This window comes from Pleurodeles waltl, chromosome 7 (assembly GCF_031143425.1).
Source record: "Pleurodeles waltl isolate 20211129_DDA chromosome 7, aPleWal1.hap1.20221129, whole genome shotgun sequence".
Classification (NCBI taxonomy): domain Eukaryota; kingdom Metazoa; phylum Chordata; class Amphibia; order Caudata; family Salamandridae; genus Pleurodeles; species Pleurodeles waltl.
Genome location: NC_090446.1, coordinates 483,747,331 through 483,771,747, shown reverse-complemented (window position 1 = coordinate 483,771,747; position 24,417 = coordinate 483,747,331). Strand labels below are relative to the sequence as shown.

Here is a 24,417-nt window from a genome sequence, read left to right as displayed (position 1 = left end):
AAACGCTATCATCAGAGGGTGTTTCCTCACTTGCATGGGAGCGTGGCCCTATGCAAATGAGGGAATCACTTTGCCTCTGCGCTTCCGCCGTATTACCGACGTGGGCACAGAGGCAAACATGCCTTTAGAAGGCACACTGAATGTGTGGAACAAAAAAAGTGGTGCACTTCCAGTGTCCCTTCAAAAGGCAGCCTTCTGGCGCGGGACCCCTCAGGCATCCCCGTGCAGGTGGGCCCAGTCACCCACTGCAAGGCAATCGCTAAATCCCTTTGAACGTGCAGGGGTGTTGCTGCCTGCACACAGAAACACGGAACAGTTTTTAAAGAGCTGCTCCATATTTCTCTTACATGCACTGCCCGTGGGCATTATGAGTTAGCAGCTGCCCTGGCGGGCGGCACATTCAATATAATGTGCCTTTTGTGTCAAGGACACCTTTTGAAAGGTGCACCCTGCGCAAACAAGAAGAGTGCGCAGTATTCTATAATACGGCCCCAGATGTTTTGGGAAAATAATAAATAGGCCCAAATAGTCGAGAGTTGCACAGATAGCCTAGGAACTAACATTACCACCGAGGCATGAGTTACATACTTTAAAACCATTTATTTGTTTTCCAAGGAAGGTGATGATAGTCCATAAGAAGTTTGTTTAACCTCCCCTTTAAACATTAGGTTCGAGTTGAATGAGGCGTTGGAGACTATTAAATCCGTTCCTATGCATAAGGCCCTGGCCCTGATAGGATCCCTACAGACTTCTATAAGGAGGACATACATTTTTGGGCACCTATACTTACTAATGTGCTAAATTGTGCTGCTGCCACCAAGCAACCCAGCTCCTAGCATTCGGCTCTGACTCTCCCTTTTTACAAAAAGGGCATCAGGCAAGATCCACAATGCTACAGGCTGATCTCATTGTTAAGGTGACCAGTCAAAACTTTCGGACATATTGTCATTTGTGGAATTGAGACTGGGGCATAAGAAACCACGGCAATTTCCCGGGTGCAGTATTGTTTTAGGGATGGTCTTGCTACTCATGAACAATACCTCAATTTGCACCTGATCATTAGTAAATATACTATGGCAAAAAGGGGGCCCTGTACATTTACTTTATGGACCTCAGTAGTGCTTTAGAAGGGTGAACCGAGGTAAATTATAGAACAGTGTCACCCAGATTGGTATTGTTAAGTATTTCATTGACTTTTTAAGGGAATTGCACTGCAGAGTTTCAACCTCAGCCAGGCTTGGGGCATGTGCTCTGAATCTTTTTTCCTGGCGAGGAGAGTGCACCAAGGATGTGTTCTGGCACTGGCATTATTTTTATTGTATGTGAATGGTTTAAATCAGTGACTCCCAACCTTTTGACTTTTGTGGACCCCTACTTTATTATTACTGACACCCGGGGACCCCCACTGAATCATTATGGGAATCCAGGGACCCTCCACTGAGTCATTACTGAAAGTTGGGGACCTAATCTGCTAATATTATTTAATTTTTAAGCAGTCGCTGACCCCCTGAGGAGGCTTCGCGGACCCCCAGGGTTCCCTGGACCACAGGTTGGGAACCACTGGTTTAAATGATTCTTTATTTCCTCTGGGAGGACGTGCTGGTGATTAACAAGCCAGTGTGTGGACGCCAGTCTAGGTCTGTAAGCACTGTGCTTTACGTGTTATTTGAAAATATCTTTACATTCAAATCTGGAAATTGTTTTAACTCTCTTTTAACATTCTGTTTTAAACTGAATTTGAACCTGAATTGTTACTGTTTTCCGCACTCGCACTTGCATTTTAACTGCTCCGGATCCATTCTTTTAGTGATCGGAGAGACCCGAGCTCCTGCACTACTTTTGAGGTCGCAGAATGCTCGCTCTCATTTTATCCCTACTGGTGTTGGGGGCAGGATTGTTACAGGATAAAACTAGCACCAGGAACTTTATTAGAGGAGTACAATCAGGTGCTGGGAGAATCAGCCTGTGCATTAGTGCCACCATTTTGAGGCAAGCAGCATTCTTGATGTAGGCTGGGGGATGTCCCTAGCTTACTTAAAACAAGCTGGTGAGCGGGCCTGTAGTGGATGCCTCCAGGGGGTGCGAGCAGGCATGCCAAAGGTAAGCCCGTCTGCGCCCATCCGTGCTCCGACCTTGCTCATCGCGAGTCACACTGCCGGTTTTCAGTCCCATCTGAGGCAGTGGCTAGTTCACTTTTAAGCAGAGCATCTTTCACTATGCACTAGCACTCATATTGATGACATGGGCTTTAATCCCGAAACCAGACTTACCCCGTTATGTGTCAGTTGTTCTAGGTCTTTACCAAGTTGTAGTCGGTCTAAGAATATTATTTATGATCACAAGAGCTCCACATAACTGGATTGCTCCACATTAGCAAACTTATCATGGATGATCAACAAGATGTGCTGTTCCTCAAGAAACCTGGTTATCTGAGAGCTCGGCAATGGATATCACAATGGTGATTCCACAAGCTATGGTATGCTCTACTGCGACAGGGTGGGTAAGAGAGGAGGAGGGGTAGCAATGTTTTTTAAACAATCCCTCAGATGCTCATAGTTTGAGGTTACAGAGCTTCAAGGGGTGGAATCACTTGTTTTCAGTCTCTCACTATCCACCAATAAAACATTAGCAGGGATTTTAATTGACCGACTACCTGGTCATGCAGGAGCATTCTTGGCACCCATAAACAAATGCCTATCCAAGTACCTTCTGAAACATTACAGCTTCACCCGGTTGGGATATCTGAACCTGCATCTGCACAATACCTTGGATTCAAACAGTCGGTTAATCCTTGAAATTATGTCCTCCTGGAATATGAAACAGTTAGTAAATTTTTCTACCCACTCAGCTGGTCACATTCATGACCCTATTTTTACTAACGATCGGATAAAAGCCCTAGTTATTCTTATGAATGATTGGATAGACCATACCATGATCCATTTTGAATAGAAGGTAGAATAGGAATCGTTAGGCAGAAGAATTACTCCATCCCTTCCCCTCAGAAACTGCTTTACGTCATTGACCGAACTGATAAAAGCCACTCTCTGCTCTAGTGTCCCAAAAGTAAGCGGGGATATTGAGGCAGACTCTCGGGTGATTAATGATTGGCTAAAACACATGGCAAATACAGTGGTGCCACTGAAAGAGAGTTCTGGTGGAGCAAAGAGCAGATACTTTGCCCCTTGGTTCAATGATGAACTTGGGAGTCAGCACAAGCTCTGTAAGAGATTGAAAGAAGCTTGAGGAAAGACTGCTTACTGGCAGACACAGAACTTTACAAAAGTGCACTGAAAGACTATCATCAAGCCAATAAAAGGGCTTAAGATGATTTCTTTACTAGAAACGTGGCAGACTCTGACAGCAGGCCCAGAGATGTCTTTAAAATTGTGAAAAGATTCAATCATCCGGATGTACTTCAAATACCTGTAGAACCTTCTCCAAATCTGTGCTCGCAGCTGTCAGGCTTTTTTAATAATAAAATCAGTGGTATTGTGGAGGCACTCACTGGAACAAACTGCTCCTGGATATGCTGGGGGCGGAACAGCAGCCATCAACCACCTCTCAAGCTTTGGCTTGTTCTCTACATGCGTTCAGGTCCTTTTCGCTGTCCGATTCTGAACAAGCATTAAGAGCTTGCAAATGCAGATCACTGATGATCCATGCCCACCACATATTCTTTTGGCCAACTGAAAAATGATTAACCCAACCCTAAATCTTCTCCTAAATACTTCCTATATTTCAGCTAGATTGCTGAGCTGCGGGAAACAGGCAAAACGTATTCCCCTGCTAAAGAAACCATCAGCAGACAGGTCAGTATTGACTAATTTTCAACCTATCTGGCTGTTACTGGCCTTCTCTATGATGCTGGAGAAGTGGGTCAACAAGCAATTCTCCGAATACTTTGAACAACATCACTTACTACACCCCTTCCAATCTGGTTTTAGGCCACGTTTCCACTCATGTTGAGGTGTCAGGCACCATTCAGTTGATGGTGGACCAGGGGAAATAAGTGGCACTCCTTCTTTTGGATCTATCAGCAACGTTTGATACTGTGTCCCACCCCACTCAATTGCAACGATTAAGAAACACTGGTGTCAGTGGACTCGCTTTGGACTGGCCTTGCTCTTTTCTATGAGAATGTAGCGCTCCTTTCTGTCAGACCATAATCAAGCGGTCTGGGTGGCGCTCTACTTGTTAGGACCTAAGCTCCTAGTGTTCAGCATTTCCCAAGGGTTGACATAGAATCTAGCATTGTTTAATGTGTATATGACACTGCTTGCTGTGCTAATTGAAACCTTAGGAGTGCAAGTTGTGTCATACACCGATGACACACAGGTTGTCCTCACGTTAGACACAATTCCTCCTAACTCCTTAACTAACTTCAAGGCATTCCTTTCAGCTGTGTTTTTATGAATATGCATGTGCAATTTGCAATGCAACACTAGTAAAACCGAGGTACTACTGTTCAGTTCGCCCCCTGCTATGGGATGATTATTGCTGGCCTAGCCATGTTCCTCCACCAATGTCCCCTACAGCTGTAGTGTGGAATCTTAGAATAAAGTTCTATAACACTATTTCATTCAACAGACAGGTCAGTGTGTTCAAGGCGTTTGCTTTGACCTCCTAAAATCTTAGAAGAAATGTTTGTACTTTGAACCTGGGCAATACTTACAAATGATAGTTCATGCCCTTGTCATGTCTCGACTGGACTATGCAAACACCTTTTACTGGGGCCCAACAGCATTCCAGGTAGTTCAGAATGCGGCAGCTCAAATTCTTTTAAAATTACCTAAAAGAAGTCATATGCAGCAGGATAGGAGCTAGACTGGGTTCCCATCAAAGATAGAGTGAAGTTCAAAGGACTTATCCTGACTCACAGAGTCTTCTACCACTCTGGGCCTCTATGCCTCATGAACAGGATTAGGCTGCGTCATCCGGCCCATCCACTGAGCTCCTCCAATGCGCTGCTGGCAGGGGTCCCAAGGACAAAGAGGAAAAAGTGGGGTGGTTCATCCTTTTCGTTCCTCGCAGCTACCACCCTTGTGGACAATATGACACTGCATGTTTTTTGTACCTGCCCCTCTAATGAATCCTCTGCACAGAGGGTGGCTCACTTTGTATTGTTTTGTAAATGCTATGGGGCATATTTTCAAGCTCCTAGTGCCTTCCTGCATCACATTAGTGTCATTTTTTTTACACTAATGTGGCGTTAGGAAGGCTTATTTGCCACACCGCATTTAGAGTGGCACAATGCTCGCTTTGCGCCGCTTTGCACTCCCTTGTACCACATTATGCCTGTGCGAGGCACAATGCATGCAAGGGGGCGTTCTGGCGCTAGGAGGCCCGTAAAAATGGTGCAGTGAAATTTACTAGATTTCACTGCACCATTTTTGGCATCATTTTTCATGCCTGCTCAAAGCAGGCATTAAAATGACCCACCCATAGAAACCTATGGGCCTCTTTGCACTTTGAGGTACAAGCCTCAACATTTTGACATTAGTGCAGCAAAGCAGCACAATAGCGTCAAAAATATTGATGGTATTGGCCCACTGACCACCTTGGTGTATCGTATTGTAAATATGATGCACCCATGGTGTCGTTAGGTGGGGCAGGGGCAATGCAAGAAAACTGGTGCACCAGTTTCTTGTAAATATGCCCGTATATACTTTTTTAAGAGAACATTTTGAATACCTGTTCTTGAATGCTTCTTATGATTCTTATGGTTATCATTCTTATGGTTACAGCTTCCATCAATATAAACCAGCATTGTACTTTTTAGGGTCGAGCCTGCGTTGCATGCGCTCGCGCATGCGTATCGCAGCGAGACGCTTTAGTTATTAGAAAAGGGCTCGGAGCCCTGTCGACATCACTTCAATGTGTTTGATTGGTTCGTGGGCTTGCCTAGTAAAATCTGCTTGCTTTCATTAGTGGAAGGCATGCCCACGTCATGCTTTTTCCGGTGGTTAGCCCTCCTCGAGCGCAGCGACCAAGTACAGAAAACATGCGAGGCTTGCTGTTTTCTGTCGGATCGTGGACTACTTTTACTCTATTTTCTTAGCGCGATTTCGCTTGGCAGAAGTCGAGCGCTTTACACAGTTAATTTCACTTTTTCGGGTTACGTACATAAAAGCACTTTTGCCGATAGATGAAAAGTCGGGTTAGGAGTTTACAACGCGATCAGCTCTAACATGAGCAAACGCGAGACCCGTTGCATTGCAAATGCTTGTTATGTATGTTGCCAAACCAGCTTGTATGTTACTCCGTGGGATGTTTTTTTTTAAAGCTGATACACGCAAATGCAATCAATATAAGTTTTTTAACTCTATTTTAAATGTTACCCTTGCGTTGCTGATACTGAAATATTTGATTTGAAATATTTAACTGTGCTGATTAGCTTTGTATGTCATCAAATCTTTTTGTATAGCTTTTTGTATAGCTCGAAACTATTATTAATTCTTTCTGATTACTGGTTAGAGTGTTTTTGATTTTATAATATTTTACGTGTTTATGTTATTTTATGATTGGCTTTTTAGCAGTCAAAAAAGCTTTTTTGATTGATTTATGGATTGAATGATTGATTGAATGCACGAGGCATAATTTGTACATCTGAGAGGCACACTCATTCATCACACATTTTGTGAAATTCAATTATCTTTTCTAATTTATGCTTTACATATAAACAAACATTTTTCAATGAATGGTACTTTGGTTCAATTTACAGCAAAATAAACGTAATTGCTTTGTATCCGAAATGAGAGATCTTCTAATTGTTTCCATTAGAGGAATAACCCTTTGACTTCCTTAGCAATCACATTCAGCCACTGGGTGCTCCTGAGATTCAGCACGCTTGGTAGTCCTCTGTTGGGAATTAAATGAACAAATACAGTAAGTCTGGTGTATAACTGAATATATAAGCGAAACCTACTAGCTGTGCAAATCTTTGTCTAACTGCTTTGATTGGTGTGACAATAAATCAGCACTACTTTCAGCACATATCAAGAGGGTCTCTAAGTGTTTGCTGCTTCATTGAAGAATGTCTAAGCCACAGATTGTTAACCCATGCTTTACAACATAATATAAGCAAGCTTAGATATTAGTATCTAGCCAGCTTGTTATTGTATGTGGTGCTCATCATTTAGGCCTATTGCACCAGATCAGCAGTGAATAAATGGTGCATTGGCTCTTTGATACCTGAAGAGTTCTAACACTATAAGTCACTACCTTAAATACATCACTGCACACATAAGACAAATAGTGTTGTAGGGCAAACATTTTCCCACCTCTGGGCCCGGGTACCACTGCACCTGCTGCACCACTATAGCTACCCCCCTTGGTCGACACAGAGCTATCAACACCAAGACACTGATACAAACACACATACATTTACAGTTCTATATATGTACACAGACGTCACAGGCTCACACGTACACCCGCATCCGGATGGGCACAGCTTTGCTCGCACATTCAAATATCCACATGAATTTACTAGGGGGATCAGAAAAAGAATGATCCAGTCCATCCATATTTCTTCATTCTTCAGAGTACTCCCAGGTCCGCGTTTTCTTGCCTCTGTAACTGGGCACCTAGAGCTGTAGGCACTCTGAGTACATAGCTCTCAGGGACAGAGACACCAGGGAGACAAAAGGGACCTCACAACAATGAGGATCTAAGGCTGTGCTCAGGAGTCACAGACGGGCAGAGCATAACCTGTAGTTGCTGTAAATGAAGGGGGTCTGAAGTATGCAAGGCTTGACTGGCAGCCTGCCTCTCCTTGTATAGTGTCCCCTCCTGCCCAATTTAATTCGATGCTATGTCAATACGATCGCCATGTGAACCGACGTGCTCTGCTTCTGTGTCACGTCTGCTGTGTTTTTAGCTCTCTCTGAGGATGGCCAGCTCTGATCCTTTTTTTCTGATTTTGTATTCCAGCAGCGCTCGGCACATTGGAGTTTGACTTGCTGTATGACCAGGAGAAGTGCACTCTGCAATGCAACGTGCTGCGAGCTAAGGTAACCAGCGCCTCCCCCCTCCAACCACCCTTGCTTCTGCAACAGTGCAAGCCAGGGCCTTCCTTTTGTGTCCTTGGAATGCTGTGTGGCAATTTCAAGGTGAAGGGCTACCAGAGTGTTCTGTTTTGGACTACCAGCAGTACTGGGCATGGAAAGATTTACCCTGGGATCCAATACATTGGGGGTCATGGGGTGGTGGCAGTAAAAGGGAGGAATCACGAGGATTGGAGCCATGAGAAGCAGTATCTGATAGACAACGTAAGAGTTTATTTATATAAAATCTCTGCCTCAAAGAAGAAATGTGATAGTAAACCTGTGATGTCTTACTTTTCAGTACAATGCAAAACACCTTTATTCAGTCATATTAATACAGACCACAAAAGTGAAATACAACCATGTACAACACGATAAAAAACACACAATTTCATTTTGTAATCCTTAAAGAAAATAAAAAATCAGAATGAAAAATAAAACAGAAATCACAAAGTGCCTCGACTGTAATAATAGTAGTTAGGGATTACGTACAAACTTCAATGGCACTAGAACAAGCCACAGTAAGTAACGTTGCATCTTGCAATATAGTTACAATTAGTACATCAAATGTATTTCATCTTTAATTTAAAATTACATTTGATGCAGTATGTTGCAGCAATAATACAAACATGTCCAAATAACTTAAATAATAAAAGTAGAAGCGCAACTAAAACCGAAATATACAGAAAACGCACACAGCCATATAGGGAATCACCCAAGCGTTTTCCTTACCTTAAGCACCAGCTTCAGGAAGGTATATTTGGTAAACACACTCTCCTCTGAGGTCAGGGATTTTAAAAAGTGCAGTGCTTTTGAGCATTGACATAAAGATTACTTAATCATCAAATCGTGCACCAGACACAAATTCAAGACCAAGGACCTGATAAAATGATGTGTCAACAGCGTAGAAAAAAGTTTGGCTTTAACCATGGAGAGAAGTAAATCGCCAGCCCTGCCCCCCTCACCCCCCCCCCCCCCCCCCGGCCCCAGGACGGCCACATGAGGATCGAATGGCTGGTAAATGGAATGTTTTGAAACCGTTAATATGAACAGTGGGCACGACCCATGTCTCCTGAAAGCATAACGTCACAAAGGAACTCAAAAAATCTAACCATGAGTGATGCCCAAGTTGCCCTTAATACCTGCCACATTCAAGAACAAAAAGGAGAGTTTCAGGGCACTGGCAATTATATGAACATGATCAGAGGTTGACCCACAGCCACTTGGAAATGTAGTTGGTGTAATGTTATCTTCATCTCGTGCCACTCTTATGTCAGATTCCTTGTTCCCCTGGATGTAGAAAACTACCCAAAGCTTTTTGAGAGGAAAGTGTTGTAGAAACACCACGTTTGTTATCATGTACTTGAGCTGGAACTGATCACGAGGGTGGGCAAATCCCAGGTGGCACAGGTGGCTTTCCTCCATGGTTAGTAGAAAGGGGGGGTTCCATTCCCAATGAAGCACTTCCCGCCATGGCTTCACAAATGAGCAGACAATTGCAAGGTTCCCATCCTTATAATATCGCTTTCTGCCTGCTGTGCTTGGGAAATAACTCCTCAATTGTGTCCCTCTGTGTTCACATTTATGGCTATCAAGGGTGTGGGTAGATGCTTGCACAAATTGGAGCATGTGGCACTTCTCTTAAGCCTGGGGTCTAGTGCATTAGAGTTGCTGGACCTTGGTGATAGTGTACTGGGATAACGAGGTGGAAACACTTGCACCAGCTCAATTCCCCACATGGAGAAGTTATCCTTGAACTGCCAAACAAGGTCGGCAAGGTCTGGAGAAGACAAGGTAGTAATAGTGCTGTCTCTCAAATTTGGATTTGTCCTAAACTCTATTGACTTCAAATGTGTGGTATTAATGTGTCTAGAGCTAACCATTGTCCCAAACAATTTCAAAATTGTGCTACTGTTAGAATGTCATGTTTACCCCTAAAACATAATGCAGAATAAACTCAAGCTTGTTTGTTGGGAAGTTGGAAATACATTCAGGGGTCTGATTTTCCATTTCTGCTGCCTCAGTGTTATTTCCCATGTTACTTATTGGTCCTAGTGAGATCCTACTAGAGGAAGAAGGGTGGATTGTTATAGTGTTAGGCCTTTGGTGATCTGTGCAGAGGTAATGAAATGAAAAATCAGCATTAGACAAAGGGGGCTGGTAGATGGGTTCTTCCATGTCCATTAATTGGATATACAGTTGCATTGGTAGTTGGAGACAGGGGAATAGGATCTTCATTTGATGTAACAGGCATATTAAATCCTGCAGCGGGAGTGTTAGAATTATCAAAGTGTTTGTTGCCTATATGAAGATTTAAAGTTGATGGATTTGAAGCAAGCAAGGATGGAGCCAAAATTCTTGCTGTGAGCTGGTTATCCAAAATTGGAGTTTTACCATCTCGGGCAATGTTCAATTTTTGATTGAGCTTTAATACTAAATTGCATTAAAACAAAGAATATTTATTTAATTGGAGGGCTGTTTGCAGGTAGATGGGAGAATTTCGGGTTGCCTGCTGGAACCTTGTTATCAGAAGAGGCCAACAGCACAGGAGCTACGCAACAAAACAGGATGCTACTGGCACTTCGCTTATATCTTGCTTTCCGAAGCTTTTTGCGCTCCCTTTCTTTAGGTGGCTTTGCAGCAGCTTTCTGCTAGCTTGCAGACACTGCCCCTTCTATGATGAGACTGGCAATACCATTTTATGGATTGGGAATAATGCTCCAGTGACACCCAGTACAGATTCTAAGATAAGTTGTTCAAGCGCTGGTCTCTTGAACGCCTCCGCAGCATCAGGTGTCATAGGAGGGCAGGGTAACCCACAAGCAGTGGTTGTTCAAGAGTGCCATTAGATAAAGTAGGAGCTTTTCTGGGTTCCTTCATATCCCATTGAACTGAGATGGTGCCAGTCTGATGGACAGGTGTTGAAATCCGATCAAGGATAACTTCCCGCATTTGGGATATCCTGGCAAGGGAGTCGATTGTACTGGAGCAAGGGCCAGGGTGATATACAACAGCCAGATCTGAATGAACTTATGTATTCAAGATGTTCAGAGCTGACAATTTTGCATCAGTTCCCAGAATGTGGCTGCTAGGGCACTTAGAATTTTCACTTGTATATGAAGTTTGTAAGAATGATAAGATAAAGATGCTGAAACAGTTTCCAGGTTTCTGAGTAAGACAGTCCAAATACTGTAATTTGATTGATGTTGGAATTTCCCTTCAATCTGACTACTAAAAGACTTGTGTTGTAGATTAAATTATTCTCAAAGAGACATTAGGTCAGAGTGGCATGAAGAACTAGAGATGTAAGTCCCATGGTCCTCGTCTGCGGGAATACGACTAGACATTCCTTTGGCTGGGCTAGTGGTCGAAGGTTTTGTACATAATAAGTTTCGCTTAATTGAACTTAGAGAGGTAGAAGGAACCAAATTACATGCAAAATTACCTACAGTCTGTTAGTTGGGCGCTTGGGATGTGCGATGTTGAGCTAGTCACCTGATGTACCAGACTAGTTGTGGCATTTGATAGTTTGCTCATTTTGACTTCTCCCACATTTGCAGTATCTGCATCCAATGAAAGGGAGATAGAATGCTCAAATCCTGTCTCAAAGAATGCTAAATTACCCTACTGATGATTTATATCCTGTAGGAGGCTGGACTGGCTTGTAGTGAGTACCAAGGGGTACTTACACCTTGCACCAGGCCCAGGTATCCCTTATTAGTGTATAGGGGTGTCTAGCAGCTTAGGCTGATAGAAAATGGTAGCTTAGCAGAGCAGCTTAGGCTGAACTAGGAGACGAGTGAAGCTCCTACAGTACCACTAGTGTCACTTGCACAATATCATAAGAAAATACAATACACAGATATACTAAAAATAAAGGTACTTTATTTTTATGACAATATGCCAAAGTATCTCAGTGAGTACCCTCAGTATGAGGATAGCAAATATACACAAGATATATGTACACAATACCAAAAATATGCAGTATAGCAATAGAAAACAGTGCAAACAATGTATAGTTACAATAGGATGCAATGGGGACACATAGGGATAGGGGCAACACAAACCATATACTCCAAAAGTGGAATGCGAACCACGAATGGACCCCAAACCTATGTGACCTTGTAGAGGGTTGCTGGGACTGTAAGAAAACAGTGAGGGTTAGAAAAATAGCCCACCCCAAGACCCTGAAAAGTGAGTGCAAAGTGCACTAAAGTTCCCCAAAGGACATAAAAGTCGTGATAGGGGAATTCTGCAGGAAAGACCAACACCAGCAATGCAACAACGATGGATTTCCAGACTAGAGTACCTGTGGAACAAGGGGACCAAGTCCAAAAGTCACGATCAAGTCGAGAGTGGGCAGATGCCCAGGAAATGCCAGCTGTGGGTGCAAAGAAGCTGCTACTGGACAGTAGAAGCTGAGGATTCTGCAAGAACGACAAGGGCTAGAAACTTTCCCTTTGGAGGATGGATGTCCCACGTCATGAAGAGTCATGCAGAAGTGTTTTCCTGCAGAAAGACCGCAAACAAGCCTTGCTAGCTGCAAAGCTTGCGGTTAGGGTTTTTGGATGCTGCTGTGGCCCAGGAGGGACCAGGATGTCACCAATTGCGTGAGGGGACAGAGGGGGCGTCCAGCAAGACAAGGAGCCCTCTCAGAAGCAGGCAGCACCCGCAGAAGTGCCAGAACAGGCACTACGAAGTGGAGTGAAACGGTGCTCACCCGAAGTTGCACAAGAGAGTCCCACGCCGCCGGAGGACAACTCAGGAGGTCGTGCAGTGCAGGCTAGAGTGCCGTGGACCCAGGCTTGGCTGTGCACAAAGGAAATCCTGGAAAAGTGCACAGGAGCCGGAGTAGCTGCAAAAGACGCGGTTCCCAGCAATGCAGTCTGGTGTGGGGAGGCAAGGACTTACCTCCACCAAACTTCGACTGAAGAGTCACTGGACTGTGGGAGTCACTTGGACAGAGTTGCTGAGTTCAAGGGACCTCGCTCGTCGTGCTGAGAGGAGGCCCAGAGGACCGGTGATGCAGTTCTTTGGTGCCTGCGGTAGCAGGGGGAAGATTCCGTCGACCCACGGGAGATTTCTTTGGAGCTTTTAGTGCAGAAAGGAGGCAGACTACCCCCACAGCATGCACCACCAGGAAAACAGTCGAGAAGGCGGCTGGATCAGCGTTACAGTGTCGCAGTAGTCGTCTTTGCTACTTTGCTGCAGTTTTGCAGGCTTCCAGCGCGGTCAGCAGTCGATTCCTTGGCAGAAGGTGAAGAGAGAGATGCAGAGGAACTCTGATGAGCTCTTGCATTCGTTATCTAAGGAATTCCCAAAAGCAGAGACCCTAAATAGCCAGAAAAGAGGGTTGGGCTACTTAGGAGAGAGGATAGGCTAGCAACACCTGAAGGAGCCTATCAGAAGGAGTCTCAGACGTCACCTGCTGGCACTGGCCACTCAGAGCAGTCCAGTGTGCCAGCAGCACCTCTGTTTCCAAGATGGCAGAGGTCTGGAGCACACTGGAGGAGCTCTGGGCACCTCCCAGGGGAGGTGCAGGTCAGGGGAGTGGTCACTCCCCTTTCCTTTGTCCAGTTTCGCGCCAGAGCAGGGCTGGGGGATCCCTGAACCGGTGTAGACTGGCTTATGCAGAAATGGGCACCATCTGTGCCCATGAAAGCATTTCCAGAGGCTGGGGGAGGCTACTCCTCCCAAGCCCTAACACCTTTTTCCAAAGGGAGAGGGTGTAACACCCTCTCTCTGAGGAAGTCCTTTGTTCTGCCTTCCTGGGCCAGGCCTGGCTGGACCCCAGGAGGGCAGAAACGTGTCTGAGGGGTTGGCAGCAGCAGCAGCTGCAGTGAAACCCCGGGAAAGGCAGTTTGGCAGTACCCGGGTCTGTGCTAGAGACCCGTGGGATCATGGGATTGTGCCAACAATGCCAGGATGGCATTGAGGGGGCAATTCCATGATCATAGACATGTTACATGGCCATATTCGGAGTTACCATTGTGAAGCTATACATAGGTAGTGACCTATGTATAGTGCACGCGTGTAATGGTGTCCCCGCACTCACAAAGTCCGGGGAATTTGCCCTGAACAATGTGGGGGTACCTTGGCTAGTGCCAGGGTGCCCACACACTAAGTAACTTAGCACCCAACCTTTACCAGGTAAAGGTTAGACATATAGGTGACTTATAAGTTACTTAAGTGCAGTGAAAAATGGCTGTGAAATAATGTGGGCATTATTTCACTCAGGCTGCAATGGCAGGCCTGTGTAAGAATTGTCAGAGCTCCCTATGGGTGGCAAAAGAAATGCTGCAACCCATAGGGATCTCCTGGAACCCCAATACCCTGGGTACCTCAGTACCATATACTAGGGGATTATAAGGGTGTTCCAGTATGCCAATGTAAATTGGTGAAATTGGTCACTAGCCTGTTAGTGACAATTTGGAAAGAAATGAGAGAGCATAACCACTGAGGTTCTGGATAGCAGAGCCTCAGTGAGACAGTTAGTCATAACACAGGTAACACATACAGGGCACACTTATGAGCACTGGGGCCCTGGCTGGCAGGGTCTCAGTGACACATACAACTAAAACAACATATATACAGTGAAATATGGGGGTAACATGCCAGGCAAGATGGTACTTTCCTACACAACCCCCCCCCCAAACGACGGACAATAAGACTAGTCATTACCTGATGGGTCTTCATTGTCTAGGTGGAAATATCTGGAGAGTCCATCTGCATTGGAGTGGGTACTCCCAGGTCTATGTTCCACTGTATAGTGCATCCCCTGTAGAGATATGAACCACCTCAACAATTTAGGATTTTCACCTTTCATTTGTTTTAGCTAAAGTAGACGTTTGTGGTCTGTCTGAACAATGAAGTGAGTGCCAAACAGGTATGGCCTCAACTTCTTCAGTGCCCAGACCACAGCAAAGGCCTCCCTCTCTATGGCAGACCAACGCTTTTCTCTAAGGGTCAACCTCCTGCTGATAAAAGCAACAGGTTGATCCTGGCCCTCAGAATTAAGTTGTGATAAGACTGCCCCTACCCCTAATTCAGATGCATCAGTTTGGACAATGAATTTTTTGGAGTAACAGGGGCTTTTCAGGACAGGTGCAGAGCACATGGCCTGCTTCAGCTCCTCAAAAGCTTTCTGACAGTTTGCTGTCCATAATACCTTCTTAGGAATTTTCTTGGATGTGAGGTCATTAAGAGGGACTGCAATGGAGCCATAGTTCTTTATGAACCTCCTGTAGTACCCAGTGAGGCCTAAAAATGCTCTCACCTGAGACTGAGTTGTAGGGGGAACCCAATCTATAATAGTTTGGATTTTCCCCTGAAGTGGTGCAATCTTTTCTCCACCTACCAGGTGTCCCAGATAAACCACCTTCCCCTGCCCTATCTGGCAGTTTGAAGCCTTGATAGCGAGGCCTGCCTTTTGTAGGGCCTCCAAAACTTTCCATAGGTGGACCAGGTGATCATCCCAGCTGGAGCTAAAGACAGCTATATCATCTAGATATGCTGCACTAAAAGCTTCCAGCCCTTGCAGGACTGTGTTCACCGACCTTTGAAAAGTGGCAGGTGCATTTTTCAATCCAAAAGGCATTACTGTGAATTGGTAATGGCCTCCAATGGTTGAAAATTCAGTTTTTGCTTTTGCATCGGCTGATAATTTGATCTGCCAATACCCTGCAGTCAAGTCAAAAGTGCTTAGATACTTGGCAGATGCCAGTGTATCTATTAGCTCATCTGCCCTGGGTATAGGGTGAGCATCAGTTTTGGTTACCTGGTTGAGACCTCTGTAGTCTACACAAAACCGCATTTCCTTCTTTCCATCCTTGGAATGAGGTTTTGGTACAAGTACCACAGGAGAGGCCCATGGACTTTCAGAGTGCTCAACCACTCCCAGGTCAAGCATTTTCTGCACCTCTTGCTTTATGCAGTCTCTGACATGGTCAGGCTGCCTATAGATCTTACTTTTGACAGGCAAGCTGTCTCCAGTATCTATAGTGTGCTCACACCAAGAAGTGGTGCCTGGCACAGTAGAGAAGAGTTCAGAAAACTGACCCAGGAGATTTATGCAGTGGTCTTTCTGCTCAGCAGTAGGACGTTCTGCCAAAACTACACCTTCCACTAGAGCATTTTGTTCTGTGGAAGAGAAGAGATCAGGGAGAGGGTCACTCTCTTCTTCCTGTCCCTCATCTGTTGCCATGAGCAGGGTGAGATCAGCCCTGTCATAGTAGGGTTTCAGGCGATTGACATGGAGTACCCTAAGGGGACTCCTGGCAGTGCCTAAGTCAACTAAGTAGGTGACTTCACCCTTCTTTTCAACAATGATGTGGGGTCCACTCCATTTATCTTGGAGTGCTCTTGGTGCCACAGGCTGCAAGACCCACACTTTCTGCCCTGGTTGGTACTGAACCAAAACAGCCTTGTGGTCATGCCATTGCTTTTGGAGCTCTTGGCCTGCCTGAAGGTTTTTACTGGCCTTTTTCATGTACTCAGCCATTCTAGATCTTAGGCCAAGTACATAGTCCACTATGTCTTGCTTTGGAGCTTTTAAAGGTTGTTCCCAACCCTCCTTAACAAGTGTTAGAGGACCTCTCACAGGGTGTCCAAATAGGAGTTCCAAGGGGCTGAAGCCCACTCCTTTTTGGGGTACCTCCCTGTAAGCAAAAAGGAGGCAAGGTAACAGGATATCCCATCTCCTGCAGAGTTTTTCAGGGAGTCCCATAATCATGCCTTTGAGAGTTTTGTTAAATCTCTCCACCAGTCCATTTGTTTGTGGATGATAGGATGTGGTGAACTTGTATGTAACACCACACTCCTTCCACATTGCCTTTAAGTAAGCAGACATGAAATTGCTTCCCCCATCTGATACCACCTCTTTTGGGAAGCCCACCCTGGAAAAGATTCCCAGGAGGGCCTTTGCCACTGCAGGAGCTGTAGTGGTCCTCAGAGGAATTGCTTCAGGATATCTGGTGGCATGGTCGACTACCACCAAGATAAACCTATTGCCTGAAGCAGTAGGAGGGTCAAGGGGTCCAACTATGTCAACCCCTACACTTTCAAAGGGAACCCAAACCACAGGCAGTGGAATAAGGGGTGCCTTTGGAGTGCCACCTGTCTTGCCACTGGCTTGACAGGTTTCACAGGACTTACAAAATTCCTTTGTGTCCTCTGACATTCTAGGCCAATGAAACAAGGGAACAAGCCTGTCCCAAGTTTTCATTTGCCCCAAATGTCCAGCTAGGGGAATGTTGTGGGCTAGAGTTAGGAGGAACTTTCTGTACTCCTGAGGAATCACCAATCTCCTGGCAGCTCCAGGTTTTGGATCCCTTGCTTCAGTGTACAAGAGGTTGTCCTCCCAGTAAACTCTGTGAGAGTCACTGACATCCCCATTTGCTTGTTTGACAGCTTGCTGCCTTAGACCCTCTAGTGTGGAACAGGTATGCTGTGCCACACTCAGCTCCTCCCTGGCAGGCCCAACTTCACCCAAAAGCTCAGCAGTGTCTGCTTCCAGCTCCTCTGGTGTAGGTTCTGCACAGGGTGGAAATTCTTCTTCCTCAGAAGTTGAATCCACTGTAGAGGGAGGGATAGTAGGTAGTGATTTACTCTTACTAACCCTAGCTTTAGGGAGCACTTGGTCCATTCTTCCAGGATCCAAGTCACCCTGTCCTTTTTGCTTTTCGGCCTGAGCCCTGGTCAAAGCAAAAATATGCCCTGGAATGCCCAGCATTGCTGCATGAGCCTCCAACTCCACTTCTGCCCAAGCTGATGTCTCTAAATCATTTCCTAATAGACAGTCTACAGGTAAATCTGAGGCAACCACAACTTTCTTTGGGCCAGTAACCCCCCCCCCCCCAGTTGAGATTCACAACAGCCATGGGGTGGCTAAGGGTGTTGTTATGAGCATCGGTTACTTGGTACTGGTGACCAAGTAGGTGTTGTTCAGGGTGGACCAGTTTCTCTATTACCATTGTAACACTGGCACCTGTGTCCCTGTAGGCCTGAACCTCAACACCATTTATTAGGGGTAGTTGCTTGTACTTATCCATGTTAAGGGGACAAGCAACCAAGGTGGCTAAATCAATAGCCCCCTCAGAGACTAACACAGCCTCTGTGGTCTCCCTAATCAGACCAACCCCAACTAAGTTACCAAAAGTGAGCCCAGCTACTCCCTTGGATTGGCTATTAGTAGGTTTGCTCCCACCACCACTGCTATTACTAGGGGCACTAGGTGTAGCAGCAAGGGTTGTAGTGGTAGGAGGCTTGGTGCTTTTCTTTGGACAACTGGGATCTGTTGTCCAATGGCCTTTTATTTTACTTAAATAGCACCATGGTTTCTTTTCTTTGTTTTGATTTGAAAAGGATTTGGGCCCACCACCCCCACCAGAGTGTTTTTGTGGGCCTGATGAAGACTCATTTTTAGATTTGTCCCCACCCTTGTCAGAAGACTTACCATCCTTCTTCTTGCCATCTTTGTCACCCCCTGTATGAACTTTTCTGTTCACCCTTGTTCTGACCCATTTGTCTGCCTTCTTTCCCAATTCTTGGGGAGAGGTCAGATCAGAGTCCACCGGGTACTGGTGCAACAAATCAGACACACAATTATTAAGAATATGCTCTCTCAGGATTAAGTTATACAGGCTTTCATAGTCAGAAACTTTACTGCCATGTAACCACCCCTCCAAGGCCTTCACTGAATGTTCAACAAAGTCTACCCAGTCTTGTGAAGACTCCTTTTTGGTTTCTCTGAACTTCATCCTGTACTGTTCAGTGGTTAAGCCATAACCATCAAGGAGTGCATTCTTAAGAACTGTAAAATTATTGGCATCACTTTCTTTCACAGTAAGGAGCCTATCCCTACCCTTTCCACTAAATGATAGCCATAGGATAGCAGCCCACTGCCTTTGAGGGACATCCTGTACAACACAGGCCCTCTCAAGTGCAGCAAACCACTTGTTAATGTCATCCCCCTCCTTGTAAGGGGGAACTATCTTGTGCAGATTCCTTGAATCATGCTCTTTTGCAGGATGACTATTGGGAATACTGCTGCAGCCACCATGGGGTCCAAATCCCAGTTTCTGTCTTTCTCTTTCTAAATCAAAGGACTGCCTATCTAAATCCAGCTGTTGCTTCTTGAGCTTCAGCCTGGATTCTTCCACTCTCAATCTATTGAACTCCCTTTCTAACACTCTGTCATCAGGGTGGGTGGGTTGGGCATGTCTTGATACAGAAGAATGGTGAGAATGAACAGAAGGAGACCTAGCCCTAACAGATGGCACTCTAACATTGTGGCCTACAGAAGTAACACTTCTACTGTGATGAGAAACAACACTATTACTATGATGTGAATTCACCTCAGTACCAGCTATGCTAGGTGGCCTGCTAAGGGGCAGGTTGGAAAGATTCCCTCCCAAATCTTTTGCTAGGGGTGCCCCAGAATCAGAGTGGGAACCATCAGCTAATTTCTCACCAGAAGTGCCAACTAAGGTCTTATCTTGTTCAATGAGCATATTAACTAACAGTTGTCTTGAGGGATTCTTCCCTACCCCTCAACCTCTATCTATGCAGGGTCTCCTTGCTTCCTTCCAGCTAAGGTTGTCATAAGCTATGCTGGCCAGATCAAGAGTTTGGCCTGCACCAGACATGATAGACAGTGTTTAAGGGACAGAAAAAGAAAGAAAAAGTTTTTCAGAACTTTTTAAAAGACAGAAAAAAACTTTTTAAACTTTTTAAGAACTTTTTGAAAGTTTAGAAGTACTTTTCAGCACTTAGCAAAGTGAAAGGAGAAAAGCAAAACTTTTTGGTTATGTGTACATACACTGAAATTGTTTTGTATATTTTTCTCTTATGAAAAGTACAATATGACAAAGTGGTAAGTAGTTGCAAAGTACTTATCCCACCGCTGCACAACCAATGTAGGAGGCTGGACTGGCTTGTAGTGAGTACCAAGGGGTACTTACACCTTGCACCAGGTCCAGGTATCCCTTATTAGTGTATAGGGGTGTCTAGCAGCTTAGGCTGATAGAAAATGGTAGATTAGCAGAGCAGCTTAGGCTGAACTAGGAGACGAGTGAAGCTCCTACAGTACCACTAGTGTCACTTGCACAATATCATAAGAAAACACAATACACAGATATACTAAAAATAAAGGTACTTTATTTTTATGACAATATGCCAAAGTATCTCAGTGAGTACCCTCAGTATGAGGATAGCAAATATACACAAGATATATGTACACAATACCCAAAATATGCAGTATAGCAATAGAAAACAGTGCAAATAATGTATAGTTACAATAGGATGCAATGGGGACACATAGGGATAGGGGCAACACAAACCATATACTCCAAAAGTGGAATGCGAACCACGAATGGACCCCAAACCTATGTGACCTTGTAGAGGGTCGCTGCGACTGTAAGAAAACAGTGAGGGTTAGAAAAATAGCCCACCCCAAGACCCTGAAAAGTGAGTGCAAAATGCACTAAAGTTCCCCAAAGAGCACAGAAGTCGTGATAGGGGAATTCTGCAGGAAAGACCAACACCAGCAATGCAACAATGATGGATTTCCAGACTAGAGTACCTGTGGAACAAGGGCACCAAGTCCAAAAGTCACGATCAAGTTGAGAGTGGGCAGATGCCCAGGAAATGCCAGCTGTGGGTGCAAAGAAGCTGCTACAGGACAGTAGAAGCTGAGGATTCTGCAAGAACGACAAGGGCTAGAAACTTCCCCTTCGGAGGATAGATGTCTCACGTCGTGAAGAGTCGTGCAGAAGTATTTTCCTGCAGAAAGACCGCAAACAAGCCTTGCTAGCTGCAAAGCTCGTGGTTAGGGTTTTTGGATGCTGCTGTGGCCCAGGAGGGACCAGGATGTCACCAATTGCGTGAGGGGACAGAGGGGGCGTCCAGCAAGACAAGGAGCCCTCTCAGAAGCAGGCAGCACCCGCAGAAGTGCCAGAACAGGCACTACTGAGTGGAGTGAAACGGTGCTCACCCGAAGTTGCACAAGAGAGTCCCACGCCGCCGGAGGACAACTCAGGAGGTCGTGCAATGCAGGCTAGAGTGCCGTGGACCCAGGCTTGGCTGTACACAAAGGAAATCCTGGAAAAGTGCACAGGAGCCGGAGTAGCTGCAAAAGACGCGGTTCCCAGCAATGCAGTCTGGCGTGGGGAGGCAAGGACTTACCTCCACCAAACTTGGACTGAAGAGTCACTGGACTGTGGGAGTCACTTGGACAGAGTTGCTGAGTTCAAGGGACCTTGCTCGTCGTGCTGAGAGGAGACCCAGAGGACCGGTGATGCAGTTCTTTGGTGCCTGCGGTAGCAGGGGGAAGATTCCATCGACCCACGGGAGATTTCTTCGGAGCTTCTAGTGCAGAGAGGAGGCAGACTACCCCCACAGCATGCACCACCAGGAAAACAGTCGAGAAGGCGGCTGGATCAGCGTTACAGTCTTGCAGTAGTCGTCTTTGCTACTTTGTTGCAGTTTTGCAGGCTTCCAGCGCGGTCAGCAGTCGATTCCTTGGCAGAAGGTGAAGAGAGAGATGCAGAGGAACTCTGATGAGCTCTTGCATTCGTTATCTAAGGAATTCCCAAAAGCAGAGACCCTAAATAGCCAGAAAAGAGGGTTTGGCTACTTAAGAGAGAGGATAGGCTAGCAACACCTGAAGGAGCCTATCAGAAGGAGTCTCTGACGTCACCTGCTGGCACTGGCCACTCAGAGGAGTCCAGTGTGCCAGCAGCACCTCTGTTTCCAAGATGGCAGAGGTCTGGAGCACACTGGAGGAGCTCTGGGCACCTCCCAGGGGAGGTGTAGGTCAGGGGAGTGGTCACTCCCCTTTCCTTTGTCCAGTTTCGCACCAGAGCAGGGCTGGGGGATCCCTGAACCGGTGTAGACTGGCTTATGCAGAAATGGGCACCATCTGTTCCCATGAAAGCATTTCCAGAGGCTGGGGGAGGCTACTCCTCCCAAGCCCTAACACCTTTTTCCAAAGGGAGAGAGTGTAACACCCTCTCTCTGAGGAAGTCCTTTGTTCTGCCTTCCTGGGCCAGGCCTGGCTGGACCCCAGGAGGGCAGAAACCTGTCTGAGGGGTTGGCAGCAGCAGCAGCTGCAGTGAAACCCCGGGAAAGGCAGTTTGGCAGTACCCAGGTCTGTGCTAGAGACCCGTGGGATCATGGGATTGTGCCAACAATGCCAGGATGGCATACAGGGGGCAATTCCATGATCATAGACATGTTACATGGCCATATTCGGAGTTACCATTGTGAAGCTATACATAGGTAGTGACCTATGTATAGTGCACGCGTGTAATGGTGTCCCCGCACTCACAAAGTCCGGGGAATTTGCCCTGAACAATGTGGGAGCACCTTGGCTAGTGCCAGGGTGCCCACACACTAAGTAACTTAGCACCCAACCTTTACCAGGTAAAGGTTAGACATATAGGTGACTTATAAGTTACTTAAGTGCAGTGAAAAATGGCTGTGAAATAATGTGGGCATTATTTCACTCAGGCTGCAATGGCAGGCCTGTGTAAGAATTGTCAGAGCTCCCTATCGGTGGCAAAAGAAATGCTGCAACCCATAGGGATCTCCTGGAACCCCAATACCCTGGGTACCTCAGTACCATATACTAGGGGATTATAAGGGTATTCCAGTATGCCAATGTAAATTGGTGAAATTGGTCACTAGCCTGTTAGTGACAATTTGGAAAGAAATGAGAGAGCATAACCACTGAGGTTCTGGATAGCAGAGCCTCAGTGAGACAGTTAGTCATAACACAGGTAACACATACAGGGCACACTTATGAGCACTGGGGCCCTGGCTGGCAGGGTCCCAATGACACATACAACTAAAACAACATATATACAGTGAAATATGGGGGTAACATGCCAGACAAGATGGTACTTTCCTACATATCCCGGACAGGAAAAATATATCTGGTGTGGTGTGAGCCAGGAATACCATTAGTACCAGGAGGGATAATACCTTGCTTGTCACTTGCGGGTAGGAGGTAATCGCTGATTGGGGAGCAAGAGGCATGCTCGTTGACACTCGTGACCTCACCGTTAGTGCTGAAATTATTTACTTTAAGGAAGTCCGTAATCATTAACTGGCTGGAGAAATATGTGTGCGGTTTATTCATAGGTTTGACTCATCATAAAAAAAAATCACACATGGATAATGTGGCTGCTGCAAAGGAAAATGTAAAACATGCGGGTCACAGATTAGTATTTTATGTAGAAGGTTTGCATGTTAGTGCTTTTGCTGCAGAGATCCTTGAGATACCTGCAGGTCACAAAATATTGGCTCTCATTATTTCTCCACTCATACCGCCATGGCGGTATGAGCCACCAGGCCGGAGATATCTATCTCCAGCCCGGCGGCCGACATAGTACTGCCTATGGCATTATGAGCCGGCCTACCACCATGGTAACGCCACGAAAACCATGGCAGTAGGCCCTACCGGTGACAGGGAATTCCTTCCCTGTCACCCGTAGGCGGCTCCCCCACCCACCCAACACTCACCTAATGCCCCCCTCTATCCAGACTTACCCCACACCCTCCTCCGATCTATTCACTCACCCCATACACGCACACACCACACAACTGACCCCAGTCCCCACAGCCACACAAGCACACATCACCTCCCTTCCCCCTCCCCCACTACAGTCACAGTACCCCTCACACCACACCCCTCTCCCCACATATACGCACACAGATACCCACAAGCACCAGGCATACACCCATTCACTTAGACATACACGCTTTCATTCACACACTGACATACACGCATTCATTCACACACTGACATACACGCATTCATTCACGCATACTTCCAGACATATTCACACGCATTCTAACACACAGTCACACTGACATGCAGAGACACACTCACTTCACCATTCTTACACGCATTCACTCACACGCATTCACCCACGCAAACAACACAACACACACAGATGCATTCACACACACACTCAGACATTCATGCACACACTCAGACACACATACAAAACACCCGTCGCCCTCCCACCCCGTCCCCTGTCAGAAGCCTGGCTTACCTTGGTTGAGAAGGTCTTCTGGCAGGGAACGGGAAGGGGTGCTGTTACTACCAGCAGCACCCCACCAGCAGAGCACCACCAGGCCGTATTACTGGACATAGTACGGCTGGCAGTGTTCGACTTGCGTGGCAGTCTTGGTGGAAGTAGCACCAGCTGACTGCCGTCCACCACCATGAACACTGCGGGATTTCCGCCCTTATTGTGTCGGAAGGCAGGCAGTGCTCATAATATGGCAGACGGGTGGTAGCCGTGTGTAGTGCTTTCCTCTTATTTAGTCTCTAAGCACTAACATAACACAACAGAAATGCACTTCTGAG

The 24,417-nt window shown here is 46.0% G+C and overlaps 1 protein-coding gene across 1 annotated transcript in view; it reads left to right on the top strand.

Annotated features, from left to right (window-relative positions):
* Nucleotides 1-24,417, top strand: part of DOC2A (double C2 domain alpha) — an 846,604-nt gene that overhangs the window by 189,161 nt on the left and 633,026 nt on the right. The window contains exon 3 of the mRNA XM_069244126.1: nucleotides 7,930-8,009. Coding sequence (XP_069100227.1) covers nucleotides 7,930-8,009 — 80 coding nt within the window. The remainder of the gene's footprint in view (nucleotides 1-7,929; nucleotides 8,010-24,417) is intronic.